This window comes from Piliocolobus tephrosceles, chromosome 9, assembly GCF_002776525.5.
Source record: "Piliocolobus tephrosceles isolate RC106 chromosome 9, ASM277652v3, whole genome shotgun sequence".
Classification (NCBI taxonomy): domain Eukaryota; kingdom Metazoa; phylum Chordata; class Mammalia; order Primates; family Cercopithecidae; genus Piliocolobus; species Piliocolobus tephrosceles.
In genome coordinates this window covers 31272234-31290614 of record NC_045442.1, presented here as the reverse complement: position 1 = coordinate 31290614, position 18381 = coordinate 31272234, and the positions used below count along the sequence as shown (strand labels likewise).

General features: G+C 49.6%; 1 protein-coding gene across 4 annotated transcripts in view; it reads left to right on the top strand.

Moving 5' to 3' along the window:
• GBF1 (golgi brefeldin A resistant guanine nucleotide exchange factor 1) overlaps window positions 1-7664 on the top strand; it is a 141878-nt gene extending 134214 nt beyond the window's left edge. For 2 of the 4 annotated variants that reach the window (XM_023206492.2, XM_023206493.3), the window contains exons 31-40: window positions 422-582; window positions 710-950; window positions 1085-1290; window positions 3732-3882; window positions 3969-4099; window positions 4301-4402; window positions 4696-4809; window positions 4952-5132; window positions 5881-6009; window positions 6824-7664. In XM_023206492.2, the coding sequence (XP_023062260.2) occupies window positions 422-582; window positions 710-950; window positions 1085-1290; window positions 3732-3882; window positions 3969-4099; window positions 4301-4402; window positions 4696-4809; window positions 4952-5132; window positions 5881-6009; window positions 6824-7104 (1697 nt within the window). In that variant the 3' untranslated portion in view covers window positions 7105-7664. The remainder of the gene's footprint in view (window positions 1-421; window positions 583-709; window positions 951-1084; window positions 1291-3731; window positions 3883-3968; window positions 4100-4300; window positions 4403-4695; window positions 4810-4951; window positions 5133-5880; window positions 6010-6823) is intronic. The other 2 variants (XM_023206495.3, XM_023206494.3) reach the window with 2 other exon arrangements.
• Window positions 7665-18381: the final 10717 nt, after the last annotated feature.

Below are 18381 nucleotides of genomic sequence, written 5' to 3'. Positions count from 1 at the left end.
TTCCCAGTTTCTGTTTCTGAGCTGTCCTGAGGACTGTTTTCCCAGAATTCTGAGCAGACTTTATATCACTAAATCGATATATCACTAAATCCCAGAAACTGGGAAAACAGTCCTCAGGACAGTAGAAAGCCTGGCTTCACAGCCTTCTGCACTGCCTATTTGTCCTTGCCACCACTCCCTAGAGTGGTACTATAGCTGCCACTAGATGCCATCAGGAGCCCAGATTAGCCTGCCACCTTATTTGGTCAACAGAGAAGCTGTTCTGGCCATCCTTTGGCCCTTTGTTGACAGAAATTAAAGTAAACCATGCCAGAGAGAGGGGAGGCCAGGCCTCAGCATCTTTTTTCTGAGAGCCTGATTTTTCCCTCATCCCAGTGCCCCATCCCTACCCTGACTCTGCCCTTCTGCCTGCCTACTGTAGGGGCCCAGTCAGACAGTGAGCTCCCATCCTACCATCAGAATGATGTGAGCCTGGATCGAGGGTACACTTCTGACTCAGAGGTCTACACTGACCATGGCAGGCCGGGCAAGATACACCGATCAGCCACAGATGCCGATGTGGTCAACAGTGGTTGGTTAGTGGTGAGTGACAATACGGGCAGCAATTGAGTCTCCCCTGCTTGACCTGTGGGAAGAATTCCTGGTCCTCTGCAAGGACATTCACATAGGGGCCAAGCCTGGGTCCCCAGCTCCTCTGTGTACTTTACAGGTCGGGAAGGATGACATTGATAACTCCAAGCCAGGGCCCAGCCGCCCAGGCCCTTCACCCCTGATCAATCAATACAGCCTAACAGTGGGACTGGATTTGGGGCCACATGACACTAAGTCTCTGCTTAAGTGTGTGGAATCGCTGTCCTTCATCGTCCGTGATGCTGCCCACATCACACCTGACAACTTTGAGCTCTGTGTCAAGACTCTCCGGATCTTTGTGGAGGCCAGTCTGAATGGCGGTGGGTCAGCTGATGAGGGGGCAGCTGGGGAATAGCCATGCGATTATGCAGGGGAGAGGCCGAGAGGGGAGAAAAGGCAGGATATCTATGCCTATATAGACACGGAAATGTGACCTGAGTCTGGCTCTGCTCAGGATGCAAGTCCCAGGAGAAACGTGGCAAGAGTCACAAATATGACAGCAAAGGGAACCGCTTCAAGAAGAAATCCAAAGAGGGATCAATGCTTCGTCGGCCTCGAACCTCCAGCCAACATGCCTCTCGGGGCGGGCAGAGTGATGATGATGAGGATGAAGGCGTGCCTGCCAGCTACCATACGGTGTCTTTACAGGTCAGTCAGGACGTAAGTATGGCACCCTTTACTTCCTCTCCTCCCCTGCACCTGATACTGGGAGACTGGGGCGGCCAGGGAAAGCCAGGGCTGAGGGGAAGGGCCCATGTGTGCCAGCCCAGGCCCTGGGCCACCATCTTAACAATATTCCCTTACCCAAAACCTTACCTGTAAGTCTTTATTTGCTTAAATTTATTTATTTATTTGTTTTTATTTTATTATTTTATTTTATTTTATTTTATTTATTTTATGATGGAGTCTCGCTCTATCACCCAGGCTGGAGTGCAGTGGTGTGATCTTGGCTCACTGCAACCTCTGCCTCCCGGGTTCAAGCGATTCTCCTGCCTCAGCCTCCCGAGTAGCTGGGACTATAGGCGTGTGCCACCATGCCTGGCTAATTTTTTGTGTTTTTAGTAGAAATGGTGTTTCACCATGTTGGCCAGGATGGTCTTGATCTCCTGACCTCACGATCCACCCGCCTTGCCCTCCCAAAGTGCTGGGATTACAGGTGTGAGCCACCGCACCTGGCCTTTAAATTTATTTTTAAACTAAGGTTTACTTATTTTGTAAGTAGGTTCAAAATATACAAAAGGGTAAACTGGTAAAAGTAAGTTTCCAATCCATTCTTGTCCCCAGCTGCTGAGTTCCCCTCACTAGAAGCAACCATTGTCATCAGTTTCTTGTCTGTCCTTCCAGAGTTACCCTGTATCTATTCAAAGGCATATAAAATTAATTCTGTGAGCAGAGTATATATCACTAAATTGATGGAGAACCAATTGCCTTAAATAGAATAACCATAAAAACATGACAAAAGTGGCCGGGCACAGTGGCTCACGCCTGTAATCCCAGCACTTTGGGAGGCCGAGGTGGGCAGATCACGAGGTCAGGAGATCGACACCATCCTGGCTAACATGGTGAAACCCCGTCTCTACTAAAAATACAAAACAATTAACCAGGCGTGGTGGCGGGCGCCTGTAGTCCCAGCTACTCGGAAGGCCGAGGCAGGAGAATGGTGTGAACCCGGGAGGCGGAGCTTTCAGTGAGCCGAGATTGCACCACTGCACTCCAGCCTGGGCAACAGAGCAAGACTTCCTCCCCCAAAAAAAAAAAAAAAGAAAAGAAAAATGATAAAAGTAAAAATGTATTAAATCTGGCCAGACACTATTGCCCATCAAAGCCTCTGAGCCTGAGGTTTTCTGTTTTAAAAATGAAATTAGGCCGGGCGCGGTGGCTCAAGCCTGTAATCCCAGCACTTTGGGAGGCCGAGACGGGCGGATCACGAGGTCAGGAGATCAAGACTATCCTGGCTAAGATGGTGAAACCCCGTCTCTACTAAAAAATACAAAAAACTAGCCGGGCGTGGTGGCGGGCGCCTGTAGTCCCAGCTACACGGGAGGCTGAGGCAGGAGAATGGCGTGAACCCGGGAGGCGGAGCTTGCAGTGAGCTGAGATCCGGCCACTGCACTCCAGCCGGGGCGACAGACCAAGACTCCGTCTCAAAAAAAAAAAAAAATGAAATTAACAGCCAGGTACAGTGGCTCACACCTGTAATTCCAGCACTTTGGGAGGCTGAGGCAGGAGGATCAGTTGAGGCCAGGAGTTCAAGACCAGCCTGGGAAAAATTGTGAGACCCTTTCTCTACAAAAATAAAAATGCAAAAATTATCTGGGCATGGTGGCACACATTGTAGTCTCAGCTACTGGGGAGGCTGAGTAGCTGAGTAGGTGGGAGGATTTGTTGAGCCTAGGAGATCTAGGAGGCAGTGAACCATGATGGTGTCATGCACTCCAGCCTTGCACAGAGCAAGACCCTGTCTCAAAAAATAAGAAATAAAATTGGGCCAGGCATGGTATAATCATACCTGTAATCCCAAAACTTTGGGAGGACTATTGCTTGAGCCCAGGAGTTCAAGATCAGCCTGGGCAACATGGCAAAACCCCATCTCTACAAAAATACAAAAAATTAGCTGGCCGTGGCAGCACACAGCTGTAGTTCCAGCTACTGGCAAGGCTGAGGTGGGAGGATCACCTGAGCCCGGGGGTTCGAGGCTGCAGTGAGCCGTGATTGTGCCACTGCACTCCAGCCTGGGTGACAGAGTGAGACCCTGTCTCAAAAAATAAATTAACAACGTGAGGCTGTCTCTGTCATCAGCAGGTATGAAATAGAATTGAAAAGAAAGTATCTTTCTCACTGTGAATCAGGATTATGAAATACTCAGTCCATACACCTCCTAAGTCTTTCTCTCTCATGAGTAATCTGACTTGGAGAGTCCTTTGCAAGGGCTGGAACAACCAGGAAGTCAAGTCAAGGGAAAGAGTAGCAAGCGGGTGAGGTATGGCATGATTGGTGCTAGGGACACCTTGAGGACTCAGTCAGGGTCAGTGAGTGAGAAGGGGGAAAGGGATCCCCCAGACCTAACCCCACTCATGTCCTCCCCCCTTCTGTGATCCTAGTTGCTAGACCTGATGCACACCCTGCACACGCGGGCAGCCTCTATCTACAGCTCATGGGCAGAGGAGCAACGCCACCTGGAGACAGATGGCCAGAAGATCGAAGCTGATTCTCGCACCCTCTGGGCCCACTGCTGGTGCCCTTTACTGCAGGGTAAACCAGGAGGGGCAGAGGTAGGGAGTTTGGGGAGCATCAGGATCAAAATGCCTGAAGGATCCTGACCCTGCTCTTGCTCTCAGGTATTGCCTGCCTGTGCTGCGATGCCCGGCGCCAGGTACGGATGCAGGCATTGACCTATCTGCAGCGAGCACTACTTGTACATGATCTGCAAAAGCTAGATGCCCTGGAATGGGAGTCCTGTTTTAACAAGGTGGGACTTCCTACTGGTCTTAAGATAAAGTTCAAATCCTAAGAAAAGGAAAGCCAGGCAGCCTGAAGAGCCCCTAATGTGAGTCTTCAGCCTGCACCATACCTTCTCTTCTGCTCTGTGCCCATCCAGTTCCTGGCTTCCTTGGGGCAAGGCTGCCTAGCTGACCCTCATAGGGAGACATTGCACATTTATCCCCACCAGGTGCTGTTTCCTCTACTTACCAAGCTCTTGGAGAACATCAGCCCTGCAGATGTGGGCGGGATGGAGGAGACCCGGATGAGGGCTTCCACACTGCTCTCTAAGGTACTGCTCACCACCCTACACCCACCCTCTCTCCCATACCTGCCTATTCGCAAGGAGGGAAACCAGGGCTTCTGGCAGGACCTAAGATTCATTGTAGGTGCTCACAACCCCCCAGCTATGGACACTAAGCTGGACCTGGGGACCCGAGAGGATTCTGAATCTTAGATCAGAGATTCCTCTATCTCTGATCTAAGATTCTCATACAAGATAGGACAGGCTTAGCCACCCAGCCTCAGAGAGGGGTCCAGAGGCTCCTACAGTCCCCTCAGCTGAAGGGGGCTGGTGGGCTGTAGGTCTTCCTGCAGCACCTGTCTCCACTGCTGTCGCTCTCTACCTTTGCGGCCCTCTGGCTCACCATCTTGGACTTCATGGACAAGTACATGCACGCAGGCTCCAGCGACTTACTGGTATGTTCCACCTCAGCTCGGCTGCCTGCCTCCTGTCCCACCTGCTGGAAGGACTTGCCCTTTCCCCCTTGGTAGCTACCTCCCTTTACCATACTCCCCCATGCCCTCTTTCCTATTCTCATGGTCCCACTGCCACCTGCAGTCAGAGGCGATCCCTGAGTCTCTGAAGAACATGCTTCTGGTGATGGACACAGCGGAGATTTTCCACAGTGCAGATGCACGGGGAGGCGGCCCCTCGGCCCTCTGGGAGATCACCTGGGAGCGCATTGACTGTTTTCTGCCTCACCTACGAGATGAACTCTTCAAGCAGACCGTCATCCAGGGTAGGGGGCTCAGCCCAGCTTTATCAAAAAGAGTCCCCTGCCTGGGCGCAATAGCTCACACCTGTAATCCCAGCACTTTGGGAGGCCGAGGTGGGTAGATCACCTGAGGGCAGGAATTCGAGACCAGCCTGACCAACATAGTGAAACCCCATGTCTATGAAAAGTACAAAAATTAGCCAGGTGTGATGGTGGGTGACTGTAGTCCCAGCTACTCAGGAAGCTGAAACAGGAGAATCGCTTGGACCCGGGAAGTGGAGGTTTCAGTGAGCCGAGATCACAGCCTGAGCGACAGAACGAGATTCCGTTTCAAAAAAAACAAAGAGTCCCCAAAGCTGAATTTATTGTCTGTGCCCTGGGTGGGTAGAAAGGCTATTGGGGCCGGGCACGGTGGCTCAAGCCTGTAATCCCAGCACTTTGGGAGGCCGAGACGGGCGGATCACGAGATCAGGAGATCGAGACCATCCTGGCTAACACGGTGAAACCCCGTCTCTACTAAAAACTACAAAAAACTAGCCGGGCGAGGTGGCGGCGCCTGTAGTCCCAGCTACTTGGGAGGCTGAGGCAGGAGAATGGCGTGAACCCGGGAGGCGGAGCTTGCAGTGAGCTGAGATCGGGCCACAGCACTCCAGCCCGGGCGACAGAGCGAGACTCCGTCTCAAAAAAAAAAAAAGAAAGGCTATTGGGTAGCTAGGGCTCTGCTGGAAAGAAAGCACTAAGAAGTGCCATTTCGATTCTCTACCATCTCCAGACCCCATGCCCATGGAGCCTCATGGCCCAAAGCCTCTCGCCTCAGCCCACCTGACTTCTGCTGCTGGTGACACCAGGACATCTGGACATCCACCTCCCCCAGAGATTCCATCTGAGCTGGGGGCCTGTGGTGAGTCTCTCTGGGCTAGCCTGATAGGCACTGAGTAGCAAGCAGGGGGCCTAAGAGGAGGCCCAAGGGGGCATGGGAATGCTGCTGAGCAGGGGCTGTGAGCCGAGGGAAGGAGGCCACTAAAGAGTCCTGTTGCCGCTCTTCCCATGACAAATGGCAGGACCATAAGCTATGAGAACTATGCAGTCTTCAGGCTTGGGAAGAGAAAGCTGGATCAGGGACTTGGAATGAATTTTCAGAGGTTTCCTTTCAGGGATTCTAATAGAGAGTAACCTGGCGGCCAGGTGCAGTGGCTCATACCTGTAATCCCAACACTTTGGGAGGCTGAGGAGGGCAGATCACCTGAGGTCAGGAGTTTGAAACCAGCCTGGCCAACATGGTGAAACCCCGCCTGTACCAAAAAAATACAAAACTTAGCTGGGCGTGGTGGTGCGCACCTATAATCCCAGCTACTGGGGAGGCTGAGGTGGAAGGATTGCTTGAACCTGGGAGGCAGAGGTTGCAGTGAGCTGAGATCGTGCCACTGCACTCCAGCCTGGGTGACGGAGTGAGACCCTGTTGCACAAAAAAAAAAAAAAAAAAAAAAAAAAAAAAAAAAGCCTGGCAAAGGTGGTAGAAGGTAGATATAAGGTAGCTGAACATTGAAATGAGTTTTGAGGGGAGACTCCCAACTTTTTAGGCTGGTGGAGGGCGGGGCGTGTTGCTTACAGGAACAAGGAGGAACAAAGATTCTATAAGCAGCCAGCTGGGCAATGTGAGAGTTGTCTTGTGCCAACAAGGGAATCTGACTGTAGCCACCTTGCTTTCCCTACAGACTTTGAGAAGCCTGAGGGCCCCCGAGCCGCCAGCAGCAACTCCCCAGGATCACCAGTGGCCTCAAGCCCCAGCAGGCTGAGCCCCACCCCCGATGGGCCTCCACCCCTGGCTCAGCCCCCACTGATCCTGCAGCCCCTGGCCTCCCCACTGCAGGTGGGCGTGCCACCCATGACTCTGCCCATCATCCTCAACCCTGCGCTCATCGAGGCCACCTCACCAGTGCCCCTCCTGGCCACACCCCGCCCCACAGATCCCATACCCACCTCTGAGGTCAACTAAGGCAGGTCACTCAGAGATCAGGACCAGTGCTTCCCACCAGGCTTTCCTTGACCCCACTTCTGGCTGTCCTGCGGGCCACAAGCTCTTCAGGCCAAGTCAGAGCTGCTGTTGCTGCCACTTGGATGGGGACCTGAAAAAGAGAACGTTGATAGCCCCAGCTAAGACCCCCAATCAGCTGTGGGACCTTTTTCCTCCTCTGTGCTCCATTCCTGGGGGTTCAGCCTGGGAGTGCACTCAGCTGTCATCTGCAGCCTCTGCTTCCAGCCTGGCAGCTCTGGGGAGGCATCTGTGTGCCGGCCCTGCGGTGCCTGCCCACGGTCAGGCATTGAGAACTAAGCCCAACCACTCTGCACTTTGTTTTCCACTCCCATTAGCCCTGGGCCACCTCCTCCAGTTCTTCCTCTTTTACTAATTAGTTGGTCAGTTTGGAGAGTTGACTGGCACCATGGAGGGTAGGCAGGTAGGGGCTGGGTGGGGGACTGCCCACAGGAGCATGTACATATGGAAAAACAGAACAATGGACTTTTTATGAGATAATAAATGTCTTAGTACCAGCATCATTGTCTCTCCCTCCGGTTTCCTTCTTGAGCTTGTGGGTCAGGGCACTATGTTATCAGGTGTGCAGGGCTTGGGCTTGGTGTGAGCAGAGGCTGACCTACCTACCACCACCACCCCCCTCCCCCATCCCGCCAGATGCTAGGCCTGGGGTCAGGATTCCTTCACCACTGCTGACCCCTGCCCTGCCACAGGGTGCACCTTTGTCATCACAGGTGTGCCTAGGGGCTTGGGCAGTGGCTCGGACAATTGTCATCTTCCGTAACTGTTCCAAGGGAGACACATGAGACAACCTGTCCTGGGTGAGAGGGAAGAGGAGTGAGGGCTGAGTTGTAGTTATTCATAAGTCTTCTCTCAGACGCGTCTCACCATCCAAGAGCGCAAAACAGCCCTTGGGGTTTCAGATGAGCCCAAGAGTTCAAAGCTGCAGTGAGATTGTGCCACTGTACTTGAGCCACTCTCTGTCATCCAGGCTGGAATGCAGTGGCACAATCATAACTCACTGCAGCCTCAAACTCTTGGGTTCAAGCAATCCTCTCACATCAGCCTCCCAAGTACCTGAGACTAAGGTGTGCACCCCTACACTTGGCTAGTTTTTTGTGTAATTTTTGTAAAGACGGGGTCTCACCATGTTGCCCAGACTGGTCTTAAACTCCTGGGCTGAAATGATCTTCCTGCCTTGGCCTTCCAAAGAGCTGGGATTACAGGCATGAGCCACTGCACCCGGCCCTGGGAAGGATATCGTGCCCACAGCTGCAGTCATGGGTTTGGGGCCCAGGGCATTCATTTTGACCCCAAACTGAAGAGGGGTAACTTTTCCCAGCCCCACAAACCTCAAACCTCACTCACTGCAGCATGATTACAGGATCCCCTCTTCTCCTTTCCCTTGGCATCAGGGTAATACAGGTGGGAGTGTATATGGGCAGGCTGTGTGGCCCCTGCAGGGTGGAGGTGCTATGGGTGTGTGATAGTGTGAAATAGATATTTGGTCTTCACCCCATTTCCTGGCATAACTCTTAAAAATCCTTAAAATCTCCAAAGTGATGTCCTTTGATATATGATTGACTGACAGCTGGCAGCCCCTATGTAGCTTCTGGATGGGGGCTGGTCACCAAAGCAGAATTAAAGGGTTGGAACTTTCAGCCTCAGCCCCCAACCTCCAGGGAGGGAAGAGGTACTGAAGGTTAAGTTGATCACCAGTGTCCAGTGGTTTAATCAACCGTGCCTATGTAATGAAGCTTCCCTAAAAACCCAAAAGGGCAGGGTTTGGAGAGCTTCCAGATAGCTGAATATGTGGAGGCTTACAGGAAGGGAAACGAGTGCATCCTGTGCCCAGAGGGTGGCGCACCGCAGCTCCATGTGGACCTCACTCCCAGGCTCTGGACCTTTTCAGACCTTACCCTATGTATGTCTTCATGGCTGGTTATTTGTATCCTTTATAATATTCCCTGTAGTAAACTGGTAATTGTGTTTCCTTGAGTTCTGTGAGCTGCTCTAGCAAACTAGTTGAACCCAAATGCAAGAAGGGGGTCATGCGGAGCCCAATTTATAGCTGGTCAGTAAGAAATACAGGAAAAACCACCTGGGACTTAACAATTGGCATCAGAAGTGGAGGCAATGACCAGGCACCATGGCACATGCCTGTAATCCCAGCACTTTCAGAGGCGAGGCAGAAGGATCCCTTGAGACCAAGAGTTCAAGACCAGTCTGTGCAACATAGCGAGACCCTGTCTCTATTAAAAAAAAAAAAAAAAAAAAAAAAAGGCATTTTTTTAAAGAAGTAGAGTACAGTCTTGGGGAATGAGCCCTCAACCTATGGGACCTGGCACTATTTCCAATTAGCGTCAGAATTGAATTGGAGGCCACCCAGCTGGTGTCCACTATAGAGCTGATTGCTTGCCTGGTGTGTGGGGGTTTTCCCACACACACACATTTGGTCACAGAAGTCTTCTGTGTTGATTGTTTTTGAGTGAGAAAATAGAAACACTTTGAATGTGTTTTCCCCTCCCATGGTGGGAAACAAAATTCTGGGTATTAAGCTTTCCCAAGTGAAGCATCCACATCATCTTGGCTTCTTCCTCCACAATGGTGCCTTACCTTCTCTGGGGCACAGAGAACAGTGTGGCCCTGTTGTATTTCCAGCTGGCCTCCATTACAGAGAGTTAAGGGCACTCACCCCCTGCACTGGGGCCCAGCTGGCAGTATGATTCTCCAGCACCAGGCTTCCCTTTGCTCAGCACATCCACATGGCTGGGCATTTGGACCTGTGCAGCGCCTCCCTCAGTGTAGAAAAAGGCACCTCAGAAGTGGGAACAACCTGATGTGGAAAAATACTGATATGAAACCGGAAGCTCTTAGGCTAATTTCTCCCTCTTCCTTCTTCCTCAAGTCCAGGCCATGCCTGATTTGCATACTAACCAGAAGCCTTGCCCAACCCTGCCCCTGGAAAAATTAGGAGGGGCAGAAAGCCCTGTGTGTGTGCAGAAAAGCCTGCATCTACAGCCAGCTAGATGCTGGGGCATTTGGCTTCAAGTATGGTGTCTCTGTTCTCCCATCTGAGCTCCACGAGCTCTGCCTTTAGAAGCTTCCATGTGCTTCCCTATGGGAGAAATAGTGTTGACTGCTGCAAATAAGTCTGAAGGCCACCCGATGAACAAAAACAGGACAGCTCTAATGTCCCTTATAAAACCAATCTCAAAAATCAGGAAAGAAGTGGGAACAGGAGTAGAGCGGGGTGCGGTGGCTCATGCCTGTAATCCTAGCGCTTTGGGAGGCTGAGGCAGGAGGATTGCTTGCCCAGGAGTTCAAGACCATGCACCTGTGGCCCAGCTACTCAGGAGGCTGAGGCAGGAGGACTGCTTGAGCCTGGGAGGTCAAGGCTGCAGTGAGCTATGATGGTGCCACTGTACTCCAGCCTGGCAACCGAGCAAGACTCTGTCTCAAAAAAAAAAAAAAAAAAAAAAAGCTGGAGCAATTGCAAACTGGCCCTCTCCCTCTCTCCCTGCTGGGAAGCAAAGAAAAACATTTGCTGGAAGTTGCATTCTGTTATTTAAAAGTAGCTGAGGCCAGGTGCGGTGACTCACACCTGTAATCCCAGTACTTTGGGAGGCTGGAGCAGGAGGATCACTTGAGGCCAGGAGTTTGAGATCAGCCTGGGCAACATAGTGAGACCCCGTCTCTATTTTTTAAAAGATTTCAAAAATATATTTAAAAAACAGAAGACCAGCTCATATGCGTGATTTGTATTGTGGACAATATTGTCTCTCAGAAAGCAAAGGAAGCTGCAAGAGGAACTAATAAGTAAGCCTTAATTCTGACGAACAAAGAAGAATGGCTTGGTGATGTGGAAGTAACCAAACCTTGGGGGAAAGTAATAGCATAGTCTGGAGGGAAATGCTGGTCTTAATGGACATCTCCCATCAGAAATCCAGGATGGCAGATAAAGCCAGGAGGAAAGGCAGAGACGGTTCCATGACCTAAGACCCTAACATAGAGAACTGGCATTGCTAGAGCACCTGTATGTGTCAGTATTGAGTGCCTTGCTCAAACATTTTATTTTTATTTATTTATTTATTTATTTATTTATTTATTTATTTATTTATTTATCTTTTTTTTTTTTTTTTTTGATGGATTCTCGCTCTGTCTCTCTGTCTGGAGTGCAGTGGCCGGATCTCAGCTCACTGCAAGCTCTGCCTCCCGGGTTTACGCCATTCTCCTGCCTCAGCCTCCAGAGCAGCTGGGACTACAGGCGCCCGCCACCTCGCCTGGCTAGTTTTTTATATTTTTTAGTAGAGACGGGGTTTCACCGTATTAGCCAGGAAGGTCTCGATCTCCTGACCTCGTGATCCGCCCGTCTCGGCCTCCCAAAGTGCTGGGATTACAGGCTTGAGCCACCGCGCCAGGCCAAACATTTTATTTTTACTTAATGTGAGGAGGGGGATTTTGTGTTTTTTGTGTTTTGTTTTGTTTTGTTTTTCTGAGACAGAGTCTCACTCTGTCACTCAGGCTAGAGTGCAGTGGTGCAATCTTGGCTCACTGCAACCCCTGCCTCTTGGGTTCAAGCAATTTTTGTGCTTCAGCCTCCCAAGAAGCTGGGATTACAGGCGTGTACCACCACAACTGGCCAATGTTTTTGTTTGTTTGTTTGTTTTTAGACGGAGTCTCGTTCTGTCACCAGGCTGGAGTGCAGTGGCATGATCTCGGCTCACTGCAACCTCCACCTGTGGGTTCAAGCGATTCTCCTGCCTCAGCCTCCTGAGTAGCTGAGATTACAGGCGCGTGCTATCACGCCGGACTAATTTTTGTATTTTTAGTAGAGACAGGGTTTCACCATGTTGATCAGGCTGGTCTCGAACTCCTGACCTTTACAGGCGTGAGCCACCACACCTAGCACCTGGCTGATGTTTTGTATTTTTAGTAGAGATGGGGTTTCACCATGTTGGCCGGGCTGGTCTCAAACTCCTGGAACTCAGGTAACCCACCCACCTTGGCCTCCCAAAGTGCTGGGATTACAGGTGTGAGCCACTGCACTCGGCTGTTTTTTGTTTTGTTTTTTGAGACAGGGTCTCCCTCTGTTGCCCAGGCTGGAGTGTAGTGGCACAATCACAGCTCACTGCCGCCTTGATGTCCGAGGCTCAAGTGATACTCCCACCTCAACCTTCAAACAACATTTTAGAGGCATTTTCTGCACTTACAAATGAGACTATATATAGGTTCAGAGGCCAAGTCATGGAATTTAGGGAGCTAGGAATCAAACCCAAGTCAGTGTCACTCTAAACCTTGTGTTCTTTGATATGACACTTCTTCCATTCAGAAGTAGTGATGGTGAGGCCAGGTGCAGTGGCTCACACATGTAATCCCAGCACTTTGGGAGGCCAAGGTGGACGGATCACAAGGTAAGGAGATCGAGACCATGCTGGCTAACACGGTGAAACCTGTCTCTACTAAAAATACAAAAAAAAAAATAGCCAGGCATGGTGGCACACGCCTGTAGTCCCAGCTATTCGGGAGGCTGAGGCAGGAGAATCACTTGAACCCAGGAGGCGGAGTTGCAGTGAGCCAAGATTGTGCCACTGCACTCCAGCCTGGACGATAGTGCGAGCCTCCGTCTCAAAAAAAAAAAAAAAAAAAATTAGCCAGGCGTGGTGGTGGGCACCTGTAATCTGCATCTACTTGGGAGGCTAAGGCAGAAGAATCGCTTGAACCTGGGAGGCACAGGTTTCAGTGAGCCGAGATGGCACCACCGCACTCCAGCCTGGGCAAGAGTGCGAGACTGTGTCTCAAAAATAATTAATTAATTAATTAATTAATGTGGTGGTTGTATAGAAACCCTCCAAAGCTAAACGTATTTTCTATAGCTTCTCATGTGAAATAAAAGGCTAAGCACCTGAGGAAACAGGTTATTACCTAGTGAGCTCAGAGTTTAGTAGAGTTTATAAAAACTGGAAACAGATGCCCACAACCAATAAAAATATGTGAATTTCCTATGCACATAATGATATGAGAAACAACAAAACATAGAATGAGCTACAATGGGCATTCCTCCCCACTCCGCCACCAAATAGAAAAAAATACTAGGAACAACAAAAGTTGTGGTTATTGGAGCCATGGGTATTTACCTTTGTTGAGGGCTCACTGGTTGGAAGACAAGTGGCTGTGAATGAGCAGAGCCACTCAGCCCCAGGGCTCCCATTGAGAAGGACCCCGTAATCCCAGCTACTCAGGAGGGTGAGGCAGGAGAATCGCTTGATCCTGGGAGGCAGAGGTTGCAGTGAGCTGAGATTGTGCCACTGCACTTTAGCCTGGGTAACAGAGTGAGACTCTGTCTCAAAAAAAAAAAATAGACCAGGCACGGTGGCTTACGCCTGTAATCCCGGCATTTTGGGAGGCCGAGGCAGGCAGATCACAAGTTCAGGAGTTCAAGACCAGCCTAACCAACATGGTGAAACCCCTTCTCTACTAAAAATACAAAAATTAGCTGGGCGTGGTGGTGGGCACCTGTAATCCCAGCTACTCGAGAGGCTGAGGCAGGAGAATTGCTTGAAACTGGAAAGCAGAGGTTGCAGTGAGCCGAGATCGCGCCACCATGCTCCGGCCTGGGCAACAGAGTGAGACTCTGTCTCAAAAAAAAAAACAAATAGGCCGGGTACAGTGGCTCACGCCTGTAATCCCAGCACTTTGGGAGGCCGAGGTGGGCAGATCATGAGGTCAGGAGTTCAAGACCAGCCTGACCAACATGGTGAAACCCCGTCTCTACTAAAAATATAAAAATTAGCTGGGCATGGTGGTGGGCACCTGTAATCCCAGCTACTTGGGAGGCTGAGGCAGGAGAATTGCTTGAAACTGGAAAGCGGAGGTTGCAGTGAGCCGAGATCACGCCACCACACTCCAGTCTGGGCAACAGAGTGAGACCTGTCTCAAAAAATAATAATAATTTGGTCGGGCACGGTGGCTCAAGCCTGTAATCCCAGCACTTTGGGAGGCCAAGACGGGCGGATCACAAGGTCAGGAGATCGAGACCATCCTGGCTAACACGGTGAAACCCCGTCTCTACTAAAATACAAAAAATTAGCCGGGCGTGTTGGCGGGCACCTGTAGTCCCAGCTACTCGGGAGGCTGAGGCAGGAGAATGGCATGAACCCGGGAGGCGGAGCTTGCAGTGAGCTGAGATCCGGCCACTGCACTCCAGCCTGGGCGACAGAGCGAGACTCCGTCTCAAAAAAAAATAATAATAATAATAATAATAATTTTAAAAAATAAGTAAAAGGAAAAATTATTGATACCCCCTATAAATCTGCTCCTCTCTTGGTGTGCCCCACATCACTAAAGGACAATTCCATTCTTTTTTATGCCAAAACCCCCTCTTTTCTCACATCCTACATCTAATCCTCAGCAAGTCTTGTTAATTCTGTCTTTAAATCTATCTAGAATTGCGATTACTTCCCACCACCTTTATCATCCACTAGCACCCAAGCCTCAGCCACTGTCTATTGGACTACTGGTCTCCCTCCTTCCTCTTAGGTCCTTGCATTCGATGGTCTTTACACAGCAGCTAAATGGATCCTTATTTGTTTGTTTGAGACGGTCTCGCTCTGTTGCCCAGGCTGGAGCAACCTAATTGGTGCAATTTAGGCTCACTGCAATCTTCACCTCCTGGGCTCATGCAGTTCTCTGACCTCAGACTCCTGAGTAGCTGGGAATACAGATGCATGCCACCACACCCAGCTAATCTTTGCATATTTTGTAGAGAAGGGATTTTACCATGTTACCCAGGCTGGTCTCAAACTCAAGGGCTCAAGCAATCCACCTGCCTCGGCCTCTCAGACTGCTGGGATTACAGGCATGCAGCCCAAATGGATCCTTTTAAGACACGTTATACCCTAGCCTGGACAACACAGCAAGACCCTGTCTCAAAAAAAAAAAAAAATCTAAAAGCTAAAAAAACTAGGCTGGGCAATGGACCTCACATTGAGAGGTCAATGTGGGCAGATCACTTGAGCGCAGGAGTTTGAGACCAGCCTGGGCAACATGGTGAAACTCGTCTCTACAAAAAAATGCAAAAATTAGCTGGGCCTGGTGGCAGGCACCTGTAGTCCTAGCTACTCAGGAGGCTAAGGTGGGAGGATCGCTTGAGCCCAGGAGTTTGAGGTTGCAGTGAGCTATGACCATGCCACTGCACACCACTCTGAGTAACAGAGTGAGAGCCTCTCTCTCTCAAAAAAAAAAAAAGATACATTATGCAATTTTCACTCCACTGCTCAGAACTCTCTCACAGCTTTCCATCTTGATCAGAACAAAACCCAAAGTTATTACTTTATTCCACCTACTAACCTTCTTGCTGTTCCTCAAATATGCCAAACACTTGTATCAGAGCTTGGCCCTACTGTTCCCTCCACCTGGAACGCTCTTTCTCCAGATATTCCCCATGACTCACTCCCTCACTTTTTTAAGTCATTGTTTAATTGTTACTTCATCAGAGAGTCCTGCTTTGACTGATATCTAGAAAATCCTTGTCACTGTCTAATCCCTTACCTACTTAATTTTTCTCTGTAGCACTTATTACCAACTAATATATATCTGTTGGAGTTTTGTCTGCAAGCAGTGGTGGTGTTTAATGGAGTGGGCTCTCACTATTTATCGGTAAATGAATGGGATAAATTTGTGGTGCATCCGCTCTGGGCTAGGCATTGTGCTAGGGCTGGGTGTAGAAATAGATGATCATTAGGACGAAAATTAGTGAAACATGCAATGAAGAAGTTTTTTTTTTTTTTTTTGAGATGGAGTCTCACTCTGTTTTCCAGGCTGGAGCGCAGTGGCATGATCTCAGCTCACTGCAACCTCCGCCTCCCAGATTCAAATGATTCTCCTGCCTCAGCCTCCCTAGTAGCTGGGACTACAGTTGCCCACCACCACATCCAGCTAATTTTTATACTTTTAGTAGGGACAGGGTTTCACCATGTTGGCCAGGCTGGTCTCGAACTCCTGACCTCAAGTGATCCACCCGCCTTGGCCTCCCAAAGTGCCGGGATTATAGATGTGAGTCACTGTGCCCAGCCTAACAAAGAGGTTTCTTAAGCCCAGATACATGAGGCTCTAGCAAATGACAAGCTATTTTGAGTGAGTTTAAAATCTCCAGGCTAATATGCATTAGGAATTGTTGAATCTGACAGAGGGGCACATGGGAGCTCATTATACTATTCTCTCCACTCTTCTTTTTTTGAGACAGCGTCTGTCTGTCACCCAGCCTGGATGGAGCGCGGTGGCACGAACATGGCTCACAGCAGCCTCAACTTCCTGGGCTCGAGCAATCCTCCCACCTTAGCCTTCCAAGTAGCTAGGACTACAGGCACTCACCATCACATCTGGCTAACTTAAGTAGAGATGAGGTCTCCCTATGTTGCCAGGGTGATCTCAAACTCCTGAGCTCAAGTGATCCGCCTGCCTCAGCCTCCCAAAGTGAAAATCTTTGTATGTTTGAAATGTTCGCTAATAAAGGTCTTCTTTTTTTAATCTTTAGATAAATTACAGCTTAGACTCTTGCAACTAAAATAGCTCAACCCTTAGGGGTGCTTTTAGAGATGTTGTGGAGACTCAAAGAATCCATGCCAATTTTGGTGGCAATTTGTGAGCACTTTGTAAGGATAGACGTGATCAGTGGTAACCAGCACGGGTTTACTAAGTTAGAGTATACCAAGCTGAATTTCCTCCATTTAAAATTTTATTTTTAAATTTTTATTTATTTATTTAGAGACCTAGTTATGAGACTGGCTAAGTTTTATATTTTTTGAGACGGGGTTTCACCATGTTGCCAAGGCTGGTCTCGAACTCCTGGGCTCAAATGATCCACAAGCCTTGGCTTCCCAAAGTGCTGAGATTACAAGTGTGGGCCACCATGTCTGGCCTTAGTCCATTTTAAATAGGGTTAGGAATCTGACTTACCAGAGAAATGTAGTAGACAACATATCTGGATTTCAGCAAATTGTTTGGCAGAATCTTATGATATTTGTTTGAGAGGCCCACAGTAAGGTGGAAAGGGCTGCTTTGTTTTATATAAATTTAGGGGAAAGAGCTTCATCCTGGAGTCAACAGATTGGGTTTGAATCCTGGCTCTGCCCCTTCCTAGCTGTGTGTTTGGTTACTCCACCTCTTGAGCTTTGATTTCTTCATCAGTAAAGGTAATATTCACCTCCTAGGGTTGTTGGGAGGGAGAATGAGAACTTCTAAAGTACTCAAACCTAGTGCCTGGGACACTATATTTGCAGGCAAGATGAAAGGGGGTGGGGAAGTAATAGGAAACAGCCCAAATCAAGAGCCATAATAGTCTCTCTTTACTTAGTGCCAGTGCAGGCCTGTGATTCTGTTCTTAAAAACGTCTGGGGCAAGCTGCAGGAAAGATCCCAGATAGCGTATGCTCTACCATAAGCCTAAGGGAGGAGGACTCCAGGCATGGAGATTCCTCATGGCACCTCCTAAGGAGAAACGCTACTGACCAGAGAGAGGTCCAGTCACCATGTACTCGGTACTTGGTGAATTCCTGTCCTGACCTCACTGCCTCTAGAAGTGTTCAGGTGGAAACTGGAAGGTCTATAAGAGGCAATTTGGCAGGACACAGTGGCTCACGTCTGTAATCCAAGCATTTTGGAAGGCCAAAGTAGGAGGACCACTTAAGCCCAGGAGTTTAAGACTAGCCTAGGAAAAGTAGTGAGATCCACCTCCACTAAAAATTTAAAAATTTGCCAGGTGTGGTGGTGTGTACCTGTAGTCCCAGCTACTCAGGAGAATGAGAGAATCGGTGCACCCCAGAGTTCGAGGTGGCAGTGAGCCATGATGGTGCCACTGTACTCCAGGCCTGGGTGACAGAGCAAGACACTGTCTCAAAAACATAAATAAAATAGGCCGTGTGCGGTGGCTCATGACTGTAATCCTAACGTTTTGGAAGGCGGAGGCCAGCGGATCACCTGAGGTCAGGAGTTCGAGACCAGCCTGACCAACATGGTGAAACCCCCAACTCTACTAAAAATACATAAATTAGCTGGGCTTGGTGGTGGGCACCTGTAATCCCAGATACTCGGGAGGCTGCGGCAGGAGAATGGTTTGAATCCAAGAGGCAGAGGTTGCAGTGAGCCAAAATTGCCTCACTGCATTCCAGTCTGAGACTAAAAAAAAGAGGCGATTTCCCACATCGATGGAAATTTGAGCTGTTTAAACTCTGGATGCCTTTTT